The sequence below is a fragment of the Crocodylus porosus genome, unplaced genomic scaffold (assembly GCF_001723895.1).
Source record: "Crocodylus porosus isolate Cpor-Errol unplaced genomic scaffold, CroPor_comp1, whole genome shotgun sequence".
NCBI lineage: Eukaryota > Metazoa > Chordata > Crocodylia > Crocodylidae > Crocodylus > Crocodylus porosus.
The window spans coordinates 29,733,180-29,752,807 of record NW_017728951.1 but is presented as its reverse complement, the minus strand read 5'-3'; the positions used below and the strand labels follow the sequence as shown (position 1 = coordinate 29,752,807).

Genomic DNA, 19,628 nt, shown 5'->3' with positions numbered 1-19,628 from the left:
CGCCATCAGACTGACTCTGGATTACTCTACCCAGCAAAATTCATTTCTTGGACACCACTGTGAAAACTTGCAATGGTCACATCACTACATCATATCAAAAACCAACTGATCCCTACAGCTACATCCATCACCAGCATTCATCCTAGACACACCACTAGGATCAACTGTCTACTGCCAAGCTTTTACAACTGTGTCTGCTCTGATGCCACTAGCTGGGATGCAAGTCTTTGTTACTTGGGACGGGGATTTCTTCACTTACAATACCATTCCCCCCCCCCAACAAAAAAAAAAGTCATAGCCACTCAGATCAACAAAGCCAGACTCAGACCCTGCTCCAATATCAACACTGAAACAATGACAACCGAATCCCTCTTGTCACCTACAGCACCATCCTCCTAATATTAGACATTTCTCCCAAAAAAATGTTGGTGTTCCTTTGGCAACATTAAAGGACCTAGACTGCAGCAGAAAATGTAGCCAGAGGTTAGGAAAAAATGCATACATTTGGCTGGCTTTAGTGCAGTAACCCCAAAAAACACGTATTTTACCTTAAAGCTAACAACTGAAACTAACAAGCAAATCAATGCCCTGTCCACTGGGCTATATTGCTTTATTAGAGGATTAATTAAAGATGCTTTATTTTGTGTCTGTGCAGGATTATTCCTTCTACCATATATGCTAGTAGTTTGGCCAGCCCAGTGTTTCATTTAACAATTTCCAAGTTTGTTAATGTAGGGTGAATAGAGGTATTTGTAGCAGCGTTGCCTATTTTGATGATTTTATTTGACATATGCCAATTACAGAAACACAGTACTTGGATGTGAAGTTACTATACAGTTTCATGCAACAGACCATAAGTGTGAAAACAACATTTTTCAGTCAATTAAAACAAAACAAAAATGGAGTTATGTTTTTAGAAACCATTCCTCACCTCCGAGATGAGGAATATAAGACAGTGAACTTGTGCTGTGTTGGGTCTGTGTAAGATAGCAGAATGTTTAAAAAAAAAAGATGTTAATTGCCATAAGAAGCTTTCACATCTAAAAGCCTTTATTTAACATACAGAGCCATAATTCAAAGTGTAAAAGTATGCTAATAGTATGTAAATTACAATGTATAAAAACAGTTCAGACAGTAAGACAAGATAGCTGCTCTAATATTTCATTAGATAATCCACCTCTGCAACATTTCATTATATACAGAGCCTGAGGATGGTTGAGAAATTGAGAATGAACAGAAGATCAGACAAACATTACAAATACAGTAGGTCTGAGAGAATACACTAGTTCAGTGCACCTAAAGGAGTCTTCAACTTCAGAAAAGATTGCTCAGCAGTATCTTCCACCTTGGATCTCTCCCTGGTGCTTATAGATTTATTCTCTTTATCCTTTTTGTGACTCTTTTTCTGCTGACAAATATTAAAATATTCCCAGTTAGTATTCTTTTTTCATGCTATGCTAAAGAAACCAAGTTTATTCACTGGTTTCCATCATGCAATTCAATACAATCTCCAAACCATACAGTTTGCAAGACATGTTAACTTGAATGACAAGAGATCACAGCATCATTTCTTGTTTCATGATTCGATTATTAGACCCAATCATTTTTGGGGGTTAAGGCTGATGGCAAAAGATTTTTTGCAACTTCCTATATCCAAAACCTCTGCATCTGAAGGGAGACTTCAGCAGATCCTACACACTAGACCAGTAGTTCTCAGCCAGTGTTGTAGCATGTGTAGATGCTGCAAGACCCCATCAGGAGTGCCACGAGGTAGATTCTGCTGCAGCAGCAGCAGCAGCGGCCAAGTAAAATCATTCTGGGTCCATCTACATGTGCTATTAGCATGGAGCAATAGACTCTGGTGCATACCTTGCCATAATTTAGTGCCCTCGGGTGCAGCGTTTACATGCGCACCTGGGACCAGCTGGCAGGGGGCTCTGAGGATCAGCCTGCCGGCCAAGGGCTGACAACCCAGCTCAATGTACTGTGGAGAGGTTGGCTGGAACATAAGAGTGCTCCAGTGCAGGGCTGGCTGGCTGGCAGGCAGCCCCACACTGAAACACCCTCATGCCCCATGCAGCCCCATCAGCATCTAAACATGCATTGCTGTGCACTAAAGAATGCTGCTACAGGACAGAACTTGTATTTACAAGTACTAACCTGCAGCAGAGTTAATTCATTTCCTGTGGACATGTAGATGCACATGTAGATGCTGAGACTACTGCAGAGCTAATTAGGCATCTCTGCAGTGAACTTCTTGTGTAGGTGCACCCTCTGTGCGCAAGGCTGCAGCATTTGCACAATCTTCATGCATTAGGGAAAGCTGGTGCTGGCTGCAGCACTCCCCAGTCCAACCCCTAGTGCTCCTTCTGGAAACAGAGGCATGAAGGACACTTCCATCAGCCCTGCATTCTTGTTTACAGGAGATGCTGTGCACAATTGGACTAGGAAAGGGCTGAAGCATTATTGTGCTCTACCACCTGCTTTAGAGTTGTCAAAGTCCTAATACAGGCGTAACATTTGCACATACTACAGCCCTTCTTGGGTTGGCTGTGCAGCAGGCACTCTAGACAGTTTTACCTGGAGGCAGCAGCACCCAGTTGAGAAGCATCAAGGTAAGTTGAACACAATAGTTCTCAACTAGGGATGCCATCAGATTCAGAAAAGTTGCATTCAGGGTGCCCAGACAAGCAGTTGAGAACCAGTGCACTAGACATTAGTAAGCATTCCAAAGCAGTCTGTTGGCTATCCAAAAGCAATCATGGATGAAGCTAAAGAAAAGTTCTTGATGGACCTGAACCAGTTCTGAGGAAAGAGACACTAATCTGAGTTTATTAAATCCACTAGAGAGGGAATTGTATAAAATGGCCTTATCTAAAGATCTTGGAGTACACTAGTCTTAATATCATGTTGAACACTCAAACTATAAGCACGTTTCAGTGTTGTACACTGGGCCACTTTAATAACATCTTATTTACACTGACATTTCCAGCAATATAACCTAAAAGGAGAAATGTATTGACTGGTTATCTTAATCTATGCATATGAAGTCTTAAATTGATATTCTGAAGATTTAAGGCCATCACAAACCTTCACTGAATGCTACGAAGTGCTGTTAAAGGCAGAGCATGCATCTATATCTGACGCTATTGCATAAAAGGCTGTTTGACACATCTGCAGAAGTTACCTGGAAAAAGGGAACACCGCCATTTGTTTGGCAGGACGCACTTGCATTTAGGAACGATTTGTCACTGATGACACTTTCATTAGATTCCTGCACAGCCTCTTCTTCCTCCAACGAGTCCTAAGAAAAGAGAAGTTTCAAGTAGGAGGCAGGAAAAGGATGATCATATCTATAAGATAGGTGACATAATCTTTTGTTATTTATAATTCTGTGTGTACTACTGCATAGGGAAAGCAGGAAAATATACTTTTTTACCCAAGACACTGTTAGCCCCTCTGTTAATTTCCTTAACTTTTCCTTAACTTTGTGTCTAGATACAGACTACAATAGAACTAAAAATACCAAGTTAAAGGGTTTTCAGTTCACTTAAAGTTATAACTAGAAGCTGAAGAGCTTAGGACAAGTCACTATAGAGTTGTGTATTCATATTTTCTCACATATTTACCTGATCCATATTTTCTTCTGCCATCTTTGCTGCACTGTTTAGGTTAGCCACAAGTTCTAGCTGCTTTTGTCTTAATTGCTCAAGCAGCAGTTCACGGGGTTCTGTCCTCACAATTTCCACTGGATACAAGTAATCTCTTCTCTGTGGAGTTGTTCCTTTAATGAAGGTGATGTACTAATGAGCAGTATTTAAACACTTTCAGCTTTAGCTTTAATAACAGATCTTGGATTTTGTTAAATTGAATGTGAAAAGTTGTCTTTGTTAACCGATCAATTTACTTTCAGTATGCATATTAAAAGACTGAAGACTGAAAGATGCTTTCTGATCATAAATTATTTTAGTTTATGAACTCTGCAGTGATGGTGCTTGCTATGAGATCATTACCCTCCCCACCTCCTTTCAATACCTGTTGAGACATCCACTTTAAGCTCCTCCTGCAGAAAGCCATTGACCCGAATCAGTCCATGCAGTGCTTCATCACAGAGTGCCAGTTTCTGCTCTGCGAAAATATCCTGATCAGCCTTTATCTGGTCAAGAAGGCTCTTCAGTGCTCTCTCTTCATCAGATTTCTGTCTGTCAATTTGGTTTGTAACTTCACCAACTGATGCCTGACAGCCTACATCTACATTCTAAAAGACAAAAACACATTAACTGAAAAGTTAAGGTCTCTTGCCTTACTTGTGCACATTTCAGATCATATCACTAAAGTGACTTAGTATCTGGAAGTTCAAACATAAAAATTTTAACACTAATCTCACGCTGCTCATTTTGAGCCCTGTCTTTAGAAGGTAGTCAGTTGACTTGGGAAGCACATTCTTTCCACAGAAAACAGCTACTAATAATTAGATCAGGACACTGACCACTCAGATTCCATATTCTGCCTCATGAGTACAAAGACACTTCAAGGGAATGTGTAGCTGCCATTTAACCCCTCAATATTTTAGAGAAACCAATTAAAACACGAAAGCGTCCATAACAAATATTTAGTCCCAACTTCAGATTTGTTTCCACGTATATTGTACTTTAATGAAAAATTCTGGATGGAAGGAATCCTAAACTATACAACAGTCATATTTACCATCTGTAAGCTCTGAAGTTGCTGCTTCTGACTGCTGAAGGTAGACATCTGTTGATCAGTAAAGTGGATAATCTTGGTATTTGCAAGTTCACTCCATTCATCTGTCTCATGACACACTCTTAAGAAACTGCCACGAAGTTGCTCAGAGTGTTCAGAGGATTCCTCCAACATTATCTGGTTTTCACTGTTTAACTGCCTGAGTTCTTGTGAGAAGTTCTCCAAAGATGTAATAAATTTGTCATGGCTAGAAGTTGTACAAGTGACCAAGTCTGTAGTTTGCCTGCACAAACAGCAAATCACATTATGGGGAAATGGATTTAAAGATGTTTTCCATTTAAGACAATTACCCTCCCCAGCATCAGCAAAAGAGCTGAATTTCAAAATAAAGATCCAGTCATACTGTGGTAGGTCATGAGAATGCTTGTTTAATCCATTCATATAGCACTGTTTTACCTGGCAGCAACCCAGAATCATTGCACTATCTAGTGAATTAAAAACATTAAAATTGTGGCTATTATTTTTCAGAGACTAACAACTTCAGCAAACTTAAGGCTCATCAATTTTTGTACTTAATTTCAAGATACTGCCAATTTTAGGGAAGCAGAGTTCCTTCCAAAGTATTTTCCATTGGGTTCCTATGAGTCATTACAAAAATCTTGGTTTCAACTGCGTGTTTCAGTAAAAGTAATTTTCCTTGTCTGATGGGTTTATACTAATTCATTTGACTACAGAATCACGTCAGAATGATTCAGAATGATTTGATGTCCTCTTTCAAACAAAATCTTTATCATATAATCAAGAACACACCTAGCTGCATTTGATGATTCTCCACTTTTTTCTGAAAGACTGAGCCTTTTAGCTGTAAGACCCATGAAAGCAGTGCCTGAATAGAAGTTTAAAAACTCTTATAATCTAGGAAAATCTGAATTTTGGTATAAATGTTGTGATAGGATACTCCTCAAATAAATGGGTCTTACGAATAATGTACTATATATTTATTTATATACAAACGTAGTGATGATGTCATTTTGTAGTCCCTTTATATACTGGTGAAAGAGAAAGTTAGAACTAAAACATGCAAAATCTTACAGATGGACATTTTCTTGGACATTAGCAATGGCAGTCTTCAAACCTCTACCCGTTGTCACTATACCACTTAAGTTCTGCTGGGTTTCCTGAAGCAACAGATTCAACTGGCTTTGTAATGAAGACACAAGTTGATTTGTACTCTGTTAAAAACAAAGCAAAAACCCCAATTATACATTTCTCAGGGGTGCTGCCTGCTAACATTGAACTGAAAAGAAAATCCTTATGCAAAGTTCTAATGTGGGGTGACAAGCATCATAGCTTCCATTTTAGATCCCTGTGCTTAGGAAAGATGTAAATGAAGAAAATAGTTGATTTTGAAGGCATGCTGGGGAACAAAAACAAAACAAAAACTAAAAACACAGCTATAAGCACTATAGAAGTTGGCACAAGTTAATTTCCACCTCCTCCCTCCCTTGTGGGTAGAGAACTCCAATCAGTTGAATTATTAGAACAGCCAATGCTGTTGTCCTACTACTGATCCCTACTGGAATAAGCATGAGGATCTACTTTAAGTTAAGGCAGGTGCAAAACACTTGGTGCAAAAAAAGCTTGAATTCCCTGCTTTTATTCTAAGAAAACATAATACCTTTGTATGTGCCAGCTTTGCCATCTCCACTTTTTCCTTTAAATTCTCGCAGTCATCCTGAAGCTGAGCCAGAACACAGTTTGTTTCTTTCTGTAATTTATTCAGAGTGACACGGAGTTCTCTAAAGGAGGCACTCAGTTCCTCTTTATGGCTTTCCATCTTTAGAGAGAGAAGAGTTATGTTAAGATTACATAATGAATCCAGATATTATGGAAGTTAAGACTGCATACATTCATCCAACTAGTTTTGTGACTACACAATCTCTATCCCGAAGAGCTTGCAAATTAGAGACACTAATGAATAAAGTGGCGAGAGGTAATTAGCTCTTTTTTCAGTCTGAAGTCTAGCAGAAGGCAGATTAGATTTGTACTTTCTGAGACTAATAATCAGAAATGGAAAAGATTTCATTAGCAAGAAAAAGAACTAGAGGGCGGGATTTTACAGATGAACATCTACAGATGGTAGTCTGGTCTATGCATGACCTTTCATAGCAGCTTGCTCTTGTGAGCTCTTGCTCAAAAACTTATATACTGATGAATCAGTTAATGTAAGATGCATCTCTCCCCTGCCTTCTGTCTAAAGACTAAAGGGTTATGGCAAACTTGTATATGGCAGTTATTTCAGATAGTTTGAAATCACAGAAGGGAGCTTAGAATATTACAGAAGGTCATTCCAAAGAACAGTGCAGCAGAAGCACAGAGCAAAAAATGGAGTGAAATAATAATACAGAGGGAGAAGCCTGAAGGCAGCAGGAGCACTGGAATATATTAAATGCTGAAAACATTAACCATACACTGATAAAGGTAGAGAGTTAGTGAAGATGGGCAATCTATATATATGGAATGAAGTGTCTGTCTGCTTGCTTATAACTCAAGAATGGCTGGTCCTATCTAATCTAAACCTTCCAAAAAATCACTGAATACCACACAAAGAAAATTATGGGCAGGTTATTTTTCCACTTGACCCTTTCTGGGGCTTCCAGTAACTATTTAAAGCAACAATGCTTTTCACATGAACAGTTGTATGTGGCTCGTTCCAAAGTTGGTAGTTGAAGAGGGATGTATATACTGGCACCACCAGGAAACACTATGAACAAAAAAGATCATTCATTTGGATATTATTTGGAACGTAGCTCCACATTAAATACTAAATATGTTGTTCTAAGTTCTTTGAAAATAAACAAACACTGCAAGTACAAAAAAGAACGACCTGGGTGAAGAACAGGTCCTTCTGCCAGTTTATAGATTAAAAAAACAAAACAAAACATAGGAGTGAGAATTTAAAGCAGTCAGGAGAGCAAGTTCCCTAGAACAGGGATTACTTTTTGGCAGAAGGGATGACAAAAGAAGAGTTTGCAGGGGGAGCAAAATCAAGGAAAAAGTCAACAAAGACAGGTGGTAGCAAAGGAAAAAGTCCCAATCAATAGTAAGATATAGGGATTACCAGCATCAGGGACAAGAAGCATGGGATGAAGAGTGAGTGGCCCTGTTCATTCTGAATGTTTTCCAAGCTCAGCATAGCAATGTCAGTTGCCCAAATCTTAACCATCTTAAATTTCCCATTATTTAAACAAGGGTCACACATCAAATGTATATGGAAGAGTCCCCTCCTTTTCAAAAACTACACTTTGATATTCTCTCATGACATTTAGGTTAGAGGTTGTACTGATGCAGGGAAACCTCCAGAACCACATAAAGGAAAAACAGAGGTAGAGACTGAGAAGAGATGTTCAGAAAGAGGCAAAGGAAAAGCCAATAAGCTAAACAAACTGGAGGAGCACAATAAGAGAGTTCTGTTAGTCTGTCATTACCTTATCAGCTATAGCTGAATATTTGTTGATGTTGTTTTGAAACTGGCAGTTTAGTCCCAGGACCAAGTCCACAACAGGTGACATACTACTCAGTGCCTTTCCTAATCCAGACTTATGCTCGTCCTAGAAAGAACATCACATAACCAAAATCAAACAAGTTTGCATTCAAGTTTCTTACAAACTTCCAACTCATTTGGGTATTTTAGGGACTTCTCTGCACAGAATTTTTCTTTAGCTTTTTATTTTTTAGTAAACTCTAAAAAAATAGGTTTTCAGGCATTCTGATTGGAAAAAATAGCCTTCAAAACACTAATAGCATAACCCACTGCCTGAGAACCTGAGGCAATGACAGAGTGGCAATTTCTTCAAGGTATACAGGCTAAAGGATTTTTCTGAAATGGCTACACCAACTCTTTAGCGGTTTTCTAAATCCAGGTAAGATTCACATCCTCAAAGTCAGTCAAGAGCATCTACATTTACTAACAAGCGATCTCTGCAGCTCAGCTTTACATTCAATGGACAGAGTCTCCTGTTCTAGTATTTTTTCAGACACCCGAGAAACTTCAGTGGACACCATCTCCTTAATAGAAGTGAATGATGAAGATACAAGTGATGTAATGACACTAGTGGCTGAAGAGCTGGCAGACAGAAGGTCACCTACAAAGAAAAACAGGATATAGTTTAAGCTCTCCAGAGTTCTAGAGGACAAAAAGGCAGTATCCAAACACAATCCTTTGGAAATCTGAAGGTAACAGCAAGAATAAACACTTTAACCCAAATCAAGAATAATGCCTCTTGTTAGCTATAATATGAACCTGAAAGAGTCTAACCTGCTGCTTGCCTTAATCTACAGCAGAGATATCTAACCAGCAGCCCATGTGGAGTTAAGTTGTGGCTCCCATGCTCCTGTCTGGCCAACTTTCCCCACCCATTGTTCTGGTGGAGTCTCTGGGCTCCCTCTCTCCCTCCCCCAGCTTTGTCTGCCTGCTTTTACCCCAGGAGGTGGGACAGTACAGCAGGGGGAAGGTAAGGATGAGCCTAGGGCCAAAGTAATGCAGCTGTGGGGAATGTGGGGGCAAGGTGGAGAAAGGCCTCTGGTGTACAGTACAGCAGGAGGGAAGGGAAAGGGAAGGCATCTGGATGTGTAGCCCAGGTGGCCAGTGGTGTGCCACTCCTACTTATGTGACCCATGGGGCGTTTGGCTCCAGCCACTAAGAAGTTGGACAGCTGAACTACATAGTTTCAAGAAAAGCCTGATCTACACCAGATCAATTTTAGGGAAGAAAAAAAAAAAACCATAGGCATTTCTGTTGCATATGGTTTAGAATGATAATCAGATTGCATGAAATATTATACTTACCAATTACATTAACATAAAAGTCCAACACCTGTTGTTGTTTCAAACCATTCTCAGTAACTGAATCTTTCATTTTGCTGAATAGAATGTTCATTTGTCCTGCAAATGTTTTCTGAGCTTTTGCATTATGTTGATCAACTGCTTTTTTGCGATCTAGTTTTGCATGGAGACTAGACACGTCTTTTGTTGTTTCTTCAACTGTACTGAGCAACTAAAATTGAAAGAAAGTTAATTACTTTCTCAGGTCTTCAAATAAAGCATTTTCAGGCATTTATGATGTATTCTCCAGAACAGACATGCTAAAGCTTTAAGGAACCCAGTTAGAGTGCTCCCAAAAAGGTAACTAAAGGAGCATGGTGGTCCTCTTTCTAAAGTTTTACTGAAATACTGGGTGGTTAACCTACTTTAAACAGGACTTATATGTTCTAGTAGGTTTCTGTTTGGGAAGCAGAATTTTGGTTTGCCAGCCAATGCAAATAACCACTCTCACTTAGTATAAGCGAAAACTACAAGGGTAGAAGTACAACGCGTTATTTATATTCAAGTCAATTATAATACAGCATTTGCCAATTTGCACTGAGAGAAAGTATAGTTTTCTATAGCAAACCACTGTCCAAAGAATTAAGAGCAATACTTAATCTAAAATTACAAATATGCCCTGAAGTATAATGGTGGTAGTCAATGCTGTTTCAGCTAGTCATTTATTTAGGGCTACCTTTTAGTTGAGTCAGCATTGCGAGACCTTCCTCCATACACTTTTGGGATGCGTTTACAACCGCAATCCCCACTCAACTTTTATTCAATAATTTATCCCATTATAGGACTGGAAGTCATGCCCAATTTAGGTAGAGTTGCTTTGTGGGGTAAACATTTGCTGAGTCACTGTCCCATGTGCAAATGGATGTGAAGATGCTGGAGCTCAGAGCTCATGAGCTAAGGGGGCATTGAGGAAATAAAGCATGCCCGTTAGGGAGAAGCCAAAGTAGTCATCAATCACATTTAAAAAAAATAAATATATGGGAAGTCTCAAATAGTGTCTCTGGCCCATTAAAACTTGTGGTGAAAGTCTATTCTAGTCTTCATTTTTAAAGTCAGCTAGCAAGATACCTTACCAACACAGAATTGGACACCATAAATCATTCTTTTAAGCATCTTTTAATGAAATGCTTATAAATAAAATGAAGGAAATTACTGCTGCAGTTAGGTACTACAAAAAATATAATAACCTCACTAGCAGTGCCATGAAGCTTTTCTTCAGTGCTCTCCAGAACTGAAACTACATATTCCTCCTCAGTAAGCTGAACCTTGGTCTCTTGCAAATTTTTCTGAGTTTCTTCCAGCTGCCTCTCTCTGCTTTCTAGATCTGTTTTGCATTGTTCAAGTTCATTTTTATTAACTGTGAACAACTCAGTGACCTAAAAGATAAAAGAAATAATATAGTTATTAACGAATTCCATCTTTCAGAAGTTTGAAGACCAGATTCAAGCGTTCAAATCACATCTTAATAAAGGATCTATTTTTCCTTCCACATTATATCATATGCCAAATTATTAGAAAACTGATGGTCAAAACTAAAAATGTAGCCTTAAGTCCAGTGGTAAAGTAGTATTTTCTATTAAAGACCCAAAACAATGATTGTCTGAAAAGGTCTCAGTGACAGCCCTACCTCATGCTAAAAGATTATATATATTCTTATTGTCATCACAAGAAAAAATGGTCCACTAAAAATAACTTAAGAACATGTACGAAAAAGATTCAAATCAGTACAATTTCATTTTACAAAAAGGAAGACTGATTACAGATAAGTAATAGTTGCAATCGCAAAGAGAAAAAACATTTCTCATATCATGCACATTTTCAATAAGATAAATTGCCAAGACGACATTGGCAAATAAAGTGCCAATCTACCCAGATAGGAACATTTTTAAAACAATTTTTTCCCTAAAAATCCAATATAGCGTTTTAAGGTGATTTTGAGCTTTGAAGTAGAAAAATATTCTGACATTACAAGTTAGCAAACTGAAGTGCCACTAAGAGTTAAGCATTCAGTTTAAGGCTGAATTTCAGTTTCACCCAAAGATTTAACGCACACCCTAACTAAACTCAATAACTACCAGCAGCATAAAATAGCAGCCTTTGCTCTTTTGACAGAATCCACTAAGTGGTGCTTGATCTATGAATACAGGCAGACAGATTTAGATCCAAGTAGCCTTAAGTAAAGAGAACAGTTTAGAGAGTTTCTAAAAATAACTTGAGCACAATCTTATTCTCTTGATCCTGCCTGCATCCCCCACAAATATCTATTCTAAAAAGACAGAATATTGTTGAGAAATTTCACTTACTCTTTTCATTTCTTCCTCCATGGCACTAATTTTTTCAATATACTCTGCAATTTGCTCCTCTTGAACGGTCAGTTTTCCAGTAAGAGCACTAAAAAGACAGAAATGCAATAGTTTGATTTGCTGTTCACCTACTACCTCTCAAGCTCTGCGTGGACTTGGACTACACAAGGTAAATGAAGAATATCTTGTTTCTTCCTTCAGGGGCATTACTTGACTAATACACTCTCTACAATAAGATATTCTAAATCAGACAAGAGGCAAGAAACTGATTTTTTTAAACCAACTTCCATTCTTATGAATATAAGGCATTTCACATTTGAGGAGTTATCTCTACTTGACTAAGGTTTTCAGAGGCTTTACAAATTTTTTGTCCACTCACTCGTAGTTTTCAACAGAAATGTAGACTCCATTTTTTTCTCGAACAGCAGCAAGGTCTCTTTTAAGGCGTTCAATCTCTTCTGTATATTCCTGTAACAAATGTGATTTGTAAACCACAGAAGTTTCCAGTTTAAAAAAAAAATGAAATTTATTTACATTTGAACAGTTGCTGACAGAAAGCAGCCCTGCTTAAGAAAATGTTAGGTGAAAGTGAAAGAATGTATTAAAGTTTAGGACACAGTTCCATATCCTGAAAACAGCTCTGACTTCATAGCCGCTCTTGAATTCATTCAAAGGGATTAAGAAAATAGTGCTCAAAAGGTTACCTACACTGTTTAAGATCTTGCAATCACTACATCTGGTGTTCATTTACTAATAGTCACCTTAAAGTGGAATCAGTAGGAAGGGCTAAACCTTAAGACTATAATACTTCAAGTCACTAAAATGATAGTTCTGGATCAGAAAGAAGTTGCAGCTACTAATTATTCTTTACAAGCCATCTACTTTAACAGAATCAAGGTCATCACTCAGTTTTGTAAAATTAAATTAAAAGTTTACCTTAATGAGAGCTCGCTTTGTTAACTTTTGGTTAACTTCAGGCTTGTTCAGGATATTCTTTGCTCTGTGGGCATATTCCAGAGTGCTCAAGGTTTCCTGTGGTACAGAAGACAGACATATGATCTCTAGATCAAGGCTCAAGATTTCTGTGGTTTATTAGTATTTTTGCATAAGCTACACACTGTGGAAACTGATTCTTACAAATTCAAGCTTTACCTCAAGATTTATAGATGCAGGAGAAACTGTGGCAATTATAGATGTTTTTGTTCGCCCTCCAAGAGAGTCTTGCAGGATTCTAGTGAGTTTAGATTCCCTGTATGGAATATGTGGGGCTCTTTCTACAAGAGCAGTAATAACTCTACCCAGAGTCAGTAGAGACTGATTGATATTTCCAGCCTCACGGGCCCTTTTGTCAACTGCTCCAGAACGACCAATGTTTTCACTTCCTGCAAGATCAACCTAGAAGGAAAAAAAAAACCTAGAGGTTTTTGTCATTCACTGCAAGTTTTAAAGGATTTATCTTTGAACCCCGAGAAGAAACTTTCCAGCCCCCATTCTGCTCACCTAAAAACAAGGGTATGTCTATGCTTGGATGACCTGTCACCAGATAGTTACTAGCACACTATACCAGAGCACAAACATAGATGCAGCTACATGAACAAAGATGTAGTTTTTTAATCAGTGTACCAATCCTGCCCTCACCCCCCTCCAGGAAAACAACTGATCTTGGTAATAACATAATGACAATATAGCTGCATCCATGCTGCAGTCTACACACTACATAAACTGCAGCTTTCTTTATACAGCTATATTCATATTAGGACCATTTTGTCAGCTTAGTACATTGATATTGTAGCCCAGTGGCTTTTGCCCCATATCAACTGAGCTGTTGTTTGGTCTTAGCCTGCTGCTGTCTAAACTGCTAAACCTGGTTCCCCTAAGCTGGTGTCAGCTCACCGTCTATGAAGTTTATATTGAAAGAGACAACTAAGATTAATAAACCAATGTTTCTCTATTTTCCGCTTTCTGTTAAGTTGCAGAACTTCTGGAATCCCAATACAAGGTGGAGGCAGTAAAGGCACAGAGCTGTTTAGTCCAAATAATCTTTATGATACAAAGCAGATTTTGTAGTTTGATGTAGCTACATTATATATAGATAGGTGAGTCCATTACACAAGTTACTTATCACAAAGCATTAGAAAAAAACAGTTTAGTCAAACCATAAGAACTGAAGTTACTCTTTCATCGGTCTTAACTGAACAAGGAAGTTGTTTTGTTACTCTAGAATTGTCATCTAAATGAAACTCTGGAATTTAATGTAGATACTTACCAAGTTTAGTTTCCCAATTTTAACAAGTTCTTCTCCATCTATTGTAGTTTCTTTCATGTGTATGGTGATCGAAAACACAGAGTGGGAACGGCTGTAAAATAAGTAATTTTTCAGCTAGGCGTCCCAGCAAAGCCAAGTTCTGCTCTGTGCATAAGATATTAGTTCTGTTTACACCAGCAGACTCAATTTGCTTCATAAGTATGGCTCATTTCTTTTTGAGTATTGGTATCATTCTAATATATCAGCTCATTATATTGAGCAGGCCTACCTTGAACCTAAGCAGAGGCATTCTAACCTGTTGCCAACCTCTATGCTTGTAGAATTTGGGACCAATTTAAAAACTTTAGTGTCACTTCAGCAAGTTTCATCACCAGTGTGAGATTTCAAAGGAATGCATTCATGTCTGTGATAAGATGCAGACACCTTTTGTGGGGGGAACATGTAGAATAGATTATGCAGAGGAATAAAATAACAAGCTGAACAATTTCCAGGTGCATTACTCCTTGTTGCCCAATTCACTGCAACTCAGATACCTCTTACAGCAGCAGTCACATGAACAGAGTATCTTGCTATATACCCAAAATGTGATAAGTGCCCAAAACTGCTACAGCACGTGTATGGTCAAAAAATGGAGTGTTGCTTTCAAAACAACAAATGCCATATCAAGAAGCTGTTGATGGGAGATCACCTAGGAGTTTATAACCCATTGACTTCTGCTTGTAAGATTCAATGGGGAACACAACACCAGTTGTTGCAGTCGTGAGTAGTACTCTGCATCGGCATGCAGCAAACCCAGCTTCCAGTCCAGTTACCAAATTTTCAGTACTTAGAGTGCAAGAAGAGATGGTCTTGCATTGACATGGATACAAACAGGGTCATCCATCCAATAAGGTTTTTGCTATCAGAGATGTTAGTAATAAATTTTAGAACACCATTTGCTAATTAAGGTCAAAAGTGTCACTCCTGCAAGAAGGTAGGCTTCTTGTAGCTAAAAGAATGATGCTTAGGATGAAATAAACTCATCCACCAAGACGTACATATCAAGTCTGTACTGTAACTACAGCATGCTTTAAGTACATATTCTCTGCAGCAGAGACCTACTATTTCAATCTGTGTTAGTACAAACAACACATTTCAGTTGCATACTGTTGTCAGTCAAGCTTTTAATTTCCCCTTTTGCCTATCAGTCACTCAGCACTTGAGAGGTTTGAAAAGTTATTTCCAGATTTACTAGTAAATTTCATTACTAAGAGACAAGACTAAGTATTCTCTGCTCTCCTGTCTTGTGCACTTCAGCAAGGGGTCAGCACCAGTATGGTGCTTTCCACCCCACCCTAGATATCGTGAGCAGTTAAGAGAACAAAAACTTAAACACTTTAAAAAAAAAATTAACACTGTATCTGAAGAGTCACCAAACCACATTGCTCTGCAGGATGTTGGAAACACTATTTAGAAAGCAATAATAGAACCCCAGCTCCAACAGCCTGAATATAGGAATCATGAGATCAAACAGAACCACTCTAGTCTTAACACCTTTCAGTCACACACAGGTTTCCTATAACTTAAATTAATACACATTTTATGAAAAGAGGAAAGTGTCGTACCTAGAATATGCATTCATATAAGTAGCTGCAGTAGTTCTTTTTGCGGCTCCCCTCTCCAGTATTTGATAGACTTCATCTTTGTTGTGCACAGTTATTTCTTCCAAGCCTTTAATAATGACACCCCGCTGTCAAAACAGAAGTTTAGGCTGTTTGTCTTGTTCCAAAGAAGTCCAGAAGCTGTGCTTAAATTTTGGAAGCCAGAATTTACCTTGTTACGAGGGTCATCAAACATTTGCAGCCTCTCTCCAACATCAGGAGAAGGAGTCAAAAGATCAAAAAGCTCCTCATTGTAGATCTCCAACAGAGAGACTTTCACAGAAAATTCAGTACCATTCTCTGAAAGTTTCTCAAATATTTGATGCAGTGTACGAGGGATTATACCAGCTAGTGGATCCTATAAAGTATAGACACATTTAACATGTATATCAGCATCAAGGAGCTGAGACAAAGATAGAAGAGAAGAATCTGGGGATATTCAGTGAAATAAACTTAACAAATTTGAAATAGATGGATGACCTTGTGCATATATAACCCTGTGGCACATGGTATATTTCAGAAATGACAAATATGTTAAAAGGATAAACTCATGGGTTTTTTTTTTAAAGGTGAAAGGAAAATATTCTTAATCCTAAAGATGTGTAAACTATTAGAGTTGATCAGTTAAAAAAAAAACAAAACTTAGAAGTCAGATCCCAAGGTTTTGTTAACTACAACAACTAACCTTCTGCAATGTGCTCATGCTGAATATTACAGAACAAGCTACCATAGATCATGGAGTCCCCCAAGAGGAGTGCTAGCTCAGGACTACTACAGCATGGGGCCAGCACAGGGTAACTTCTAGAGCAGGGTGGGAGTTCAGGCTTCTTCCAGCATGGTTGTACCATGGCCCCAACTCAAGGAGCTAGCATCCAGGTCAGCTCCTAAGAGAAGGACAGTACCTCCTGTTGGGGAGATCAAGCACAACCCCAAGTTCTAAGCAGCAAAACAGATAGCTGCCCTTGAACAAAGGTGTTCACTGGGTAAAGGCCACCCAGCCAGGTGTTCTCTGCCCTCTCCAAATGGTTAAGCAGTTCCTCTGCCCCCATTCCAACCCACACAGCCCAGAGGATACTCAGCTGTTCCCTTTCCACTCTCCCCAGCTACTGAGACTTAAAGCTTCTCTGCTCAACCCTCTCCAGAGTGCCTCCACCAAATAAATATTCTCTTTTTCCAGCCTGCTCTCCCCATTTTTATGCTTATCTTGTTTTCCTCCCCTTGATGCTTCTAAGGGATCCTCTAAACAAGGAGTACCATGTCCACCTGAACCATCAACAGTGCTATTTAAAGACCTTACTAATTTTGATGATTACTCTAGTCTTGACCTGCACATACCCAGTCCTAGCATTTAACCCAGGGGCTGGCAAAATACAGCCCACGGCCTGTATCCAGACCACCACGCCATTCTTTCCAGCCTGTGGGGCTTGTAAAAAACTTAGAAAGTTAATTATCTGCCCTGGCTGCCTGTCAAAGATAACAAGGTGCCAGCAGCAGCAGGACCCAGCAGCAGGACCTAGGGGCAGCAGGATCCAGCAGCAGCAGCACCTAGCAGAGGCTTCTGGCCTAGTGACCCTGAGGTTGTTCCCTCAACTTCATGCAACTCAGCTAAGAATGGAGGGAGGTGGGTAGGACTGCTAGTAATTGCCCCAATCCTCAGGGCCAGGCCAGTTCCTGCTGCGTCCTGAGGTCCAGCGATACAACCAGGAACCACGTAGTGCCAGAGTGGCCAGCCAATGGGCAGGCAGGGGGCTGAGGAGAAGTGATGGTGGCAGGCAGGAAAGCGGGGAAATGATGGTGGCAGCAGCAGCACGTGGGGTGGGGGGTGAGTGGCAGCAGGCAGGCAGGACACAATGAAGTAGGAACACAGTATTATACCAAACACCGTTAACACAGAAATGTTAAAATAAATTCCATAGTCCCTCAAGCTAGGAAAATCCCTGACATCAAATTTACCTCTTCCCAAGTATATTCATCGTTTGGTGACCTCTCCCCTTCCATTGTGAAGGTTTTTCCTGTACCAGTTTGGCCGTAGCTGCAAGGAAGAAATTGAATAATTAAACAGCATATGTGAAACAGAAGTTACAAATCACCAACATGTTCGGGTTACTTACGCAAATACAGTACAGTTGTAACCCATAATAACTTCATCCAAAATAGGACACACAACACTTCGGTACACATCAATTTGTTTTGCTTGAGCTCCAAAAACCTGTTGAGGCACAGCATAATGTATAGATTAATTTAATCTATTGCCTATTTCCCCACATAGCTTCCCCAACTGAAGAGTTAAAGACACTTTCTAGCCAATATCTCAAACTCATTAACTCAAGAAACAATTACCATATCAAACGTATAAGTCTTCCTTGAGGTTTTATCTGTTACCCCTCCAGTACGGATACTAACTTCTTTTCTTCCTTGATCACAATCTACAACAGCAAAGGAGTTTGCTTTGCGCTCTGATGTATTAAAGGGCCTAAAAGACAAAATTTAAAAATATGTCTGATGTAACTGCTAAGAAGAATGAAGACTAACTGGTGCTGCTTGTTTTGTTTGAGTTCATGACTGTTTAAAGTACATAGTTTGTAAAGTACACTTGTTAAATCCAGAGAGGAAGAAAAATTAGTGAAATTTATTTTCAAACCACTGAAGACTGTGCTTGAACATCTGGCAGTGGTTTTGCAAATTCATTTTTCAACAAATTTATACATAAAATTTGCTACAGTATAGAAACATGCAATGGCTAATTTGAACTATGGAATGGCCTTGTCTTGCTGGAGAGTGCGACTTTGTGACAACTCCACTACCCACCAGCCAGGGGGATTTGGAAGTCTGACTACCCATAGCAATTTATTTTTTATTCAATAGCTAAAGCACAATATAAACTTGCAGTGCATCTGAAGTTAAACAATAGATTATACCACTAGAACTCTTCTCTCATTTCTGAGATTGTGACTAGCAGGCACTTAATTTTCTGAAAGTCTTCCATTTGGAAAGAAGCTTCTCATAATTCTCAGCTCAAAGCTGACATTAAAGGGAAATTGTGTAAAAACACAAGTGATCACTTAATAACTTGATTCTGATGACAAGCAACTTTTCAAAATATGCAAACCTAGCATATATAGTTCTTTTGAGGCCTAGAGCTTCTGACAATTAGAAATAAGTATTTTTTAATATCTAAGTTTGAAAAGTGCTTTTAAGCAAAAATTACCTTAAGTCCAGATTTGTGAGTTCATGTTTACTTTGGGTACACATCATTCATGTGATTTTGAAGTAACAATATGATCAGCAGGTTCTCCCAAAAGCCAAAACTGCTCATTATTTACATAGCAGCTTTACTGAACTACACATCTAGGCAGGCTGCAAAAGACCATTCTATTTACAAGTCAAGATTCCTGACTTGACAATATTCTCAAAGCTTACCCATTTAAGATGGGTAAGCAACAGGGGCCAGGGCAATGCTGAGAGTAGGGAGCCAGCGCACACATCCTCAGGAGGCCTCAAATGCCTCTACAGAAATGCTCGTAGTATGGGAAATAAGCAAGAGGAATTACCCTCCTGACACCAATCTAGACATAGTGGGGCTCACTGAAACATGGTGGGACCCAACACATGACTGGGCGAATATCAAGGGCTACAGGCTGTACAGGAGGGATAGGACAGGGTGGAAAGGTGCGGGCGTGGTGCTCTACATTAAGGAGGAATACATGAGTGGGGACCTGGTGACAGTCTATAAACTCACTAGGGGGGACCAGAAGGGTTTGGGAGAGACCTTGTTTCCCCTAGCGCCCCCTGGCATGACAAGGAATAACGGCCATAAGTTGTTGGAGAGTA

General features: G+C 39.2%; 1 protein-coding gene across 2 annotated transcripts in view; it reads right to left on the bottom strand.

Annotated features, from left to right (window-relative positions):
* Positions 1 to 761: 761 nt before the first annotated feature.
* Positions 762 to 19,628, bottom strand: part of KIF11 (kinesin family member 11) — a 22,573-nt gene continuing 3,706 nt past the window's right edge. The window contains exons 2-22 of one of the 2 annotated variants that reach the window (XM_019556185.1): positions 18,138 to 18,270; positions 17,909 to 18,006; positions 17,751 to 17,829; positions 15,970 to 16,155; positions 15,762 to 15,886; positions 14,158 to 14,248; positions 13,044 to 13,286; positions 12,828 to 12,923; positions 12,271 to 12,359; positions 11,892 to 11,979; positions 10,776 to 10,964; positions 9,553 to 9,760; positions 8,677 to 8,849; positions 8,193 to 8,315; positions 6,383 to 6,541; positions 5,797 to 5,936; positions 4,708 to 4,987; positions 4,036 to 4,258; positions 3,630 to 3,784; positions 3,188 to 3,304; positions 762 to 1,408 (exon numbers count right to left, since the gene is read on the bottom strand). In XM_019556185.1, coding sequence (XP_019411730.1) covers positions 1,283 to 1,408; positions 3,188 to 3,304; positions 3,630 to 3,784; positions 4,036 to 4,258; positions 4,708 to 4,987; positions 5,797 to 5,936; positions 6,383 to 6,541; positions 8,193 to 8,315; positions 8,677 to 8,849; positions 9,553 to 9,760; positions 10,776 to 10,964; positions 11,892 to 11,979; positions 12,271 to 12,359; positions 12,828 to 12,923; positions 13,044 to 13,286; positions 14,158 to 14,248; positions 15,762 to 15,886; positions 15,970 to 16,155; positions 17,751 to 17,829; positions 17,909 to 18,006; positions 18,138 to 18,270 — 3,121 coding nt within the window. In that variant the 3' untranslated portion in view covers positions 762 to 1,282. The remainder of the gene's footprint in view (positions 1,409 to 3,187; positions 3,305 to 3,629; positions 3,785 to 4,035; positions 4,259 to 4,707; positions 4,988 to 5,796; positions 5,937 to 6,382; positions 6,542 to 8,192; positions 8,316 to 8,676; positions 8,850 to 9,552; positions 9,761 to 10,775; positions 10,965 to 11,891; positions 11,980 to 12,270; positions 12,360 to 12,827; positions 12,924 to 13,043; positions 13,287 to 14,157; positions 14,249 to 15,761; positions 15,887 to 15,969; positions 16,156 to 17,750; positions 17,830 to 17,908; positions 18,007 to 18,137; positions 18,271 to 19,628) is intronic. The other variant, XM_019556186.1, reaches the window with a different exon arrangement.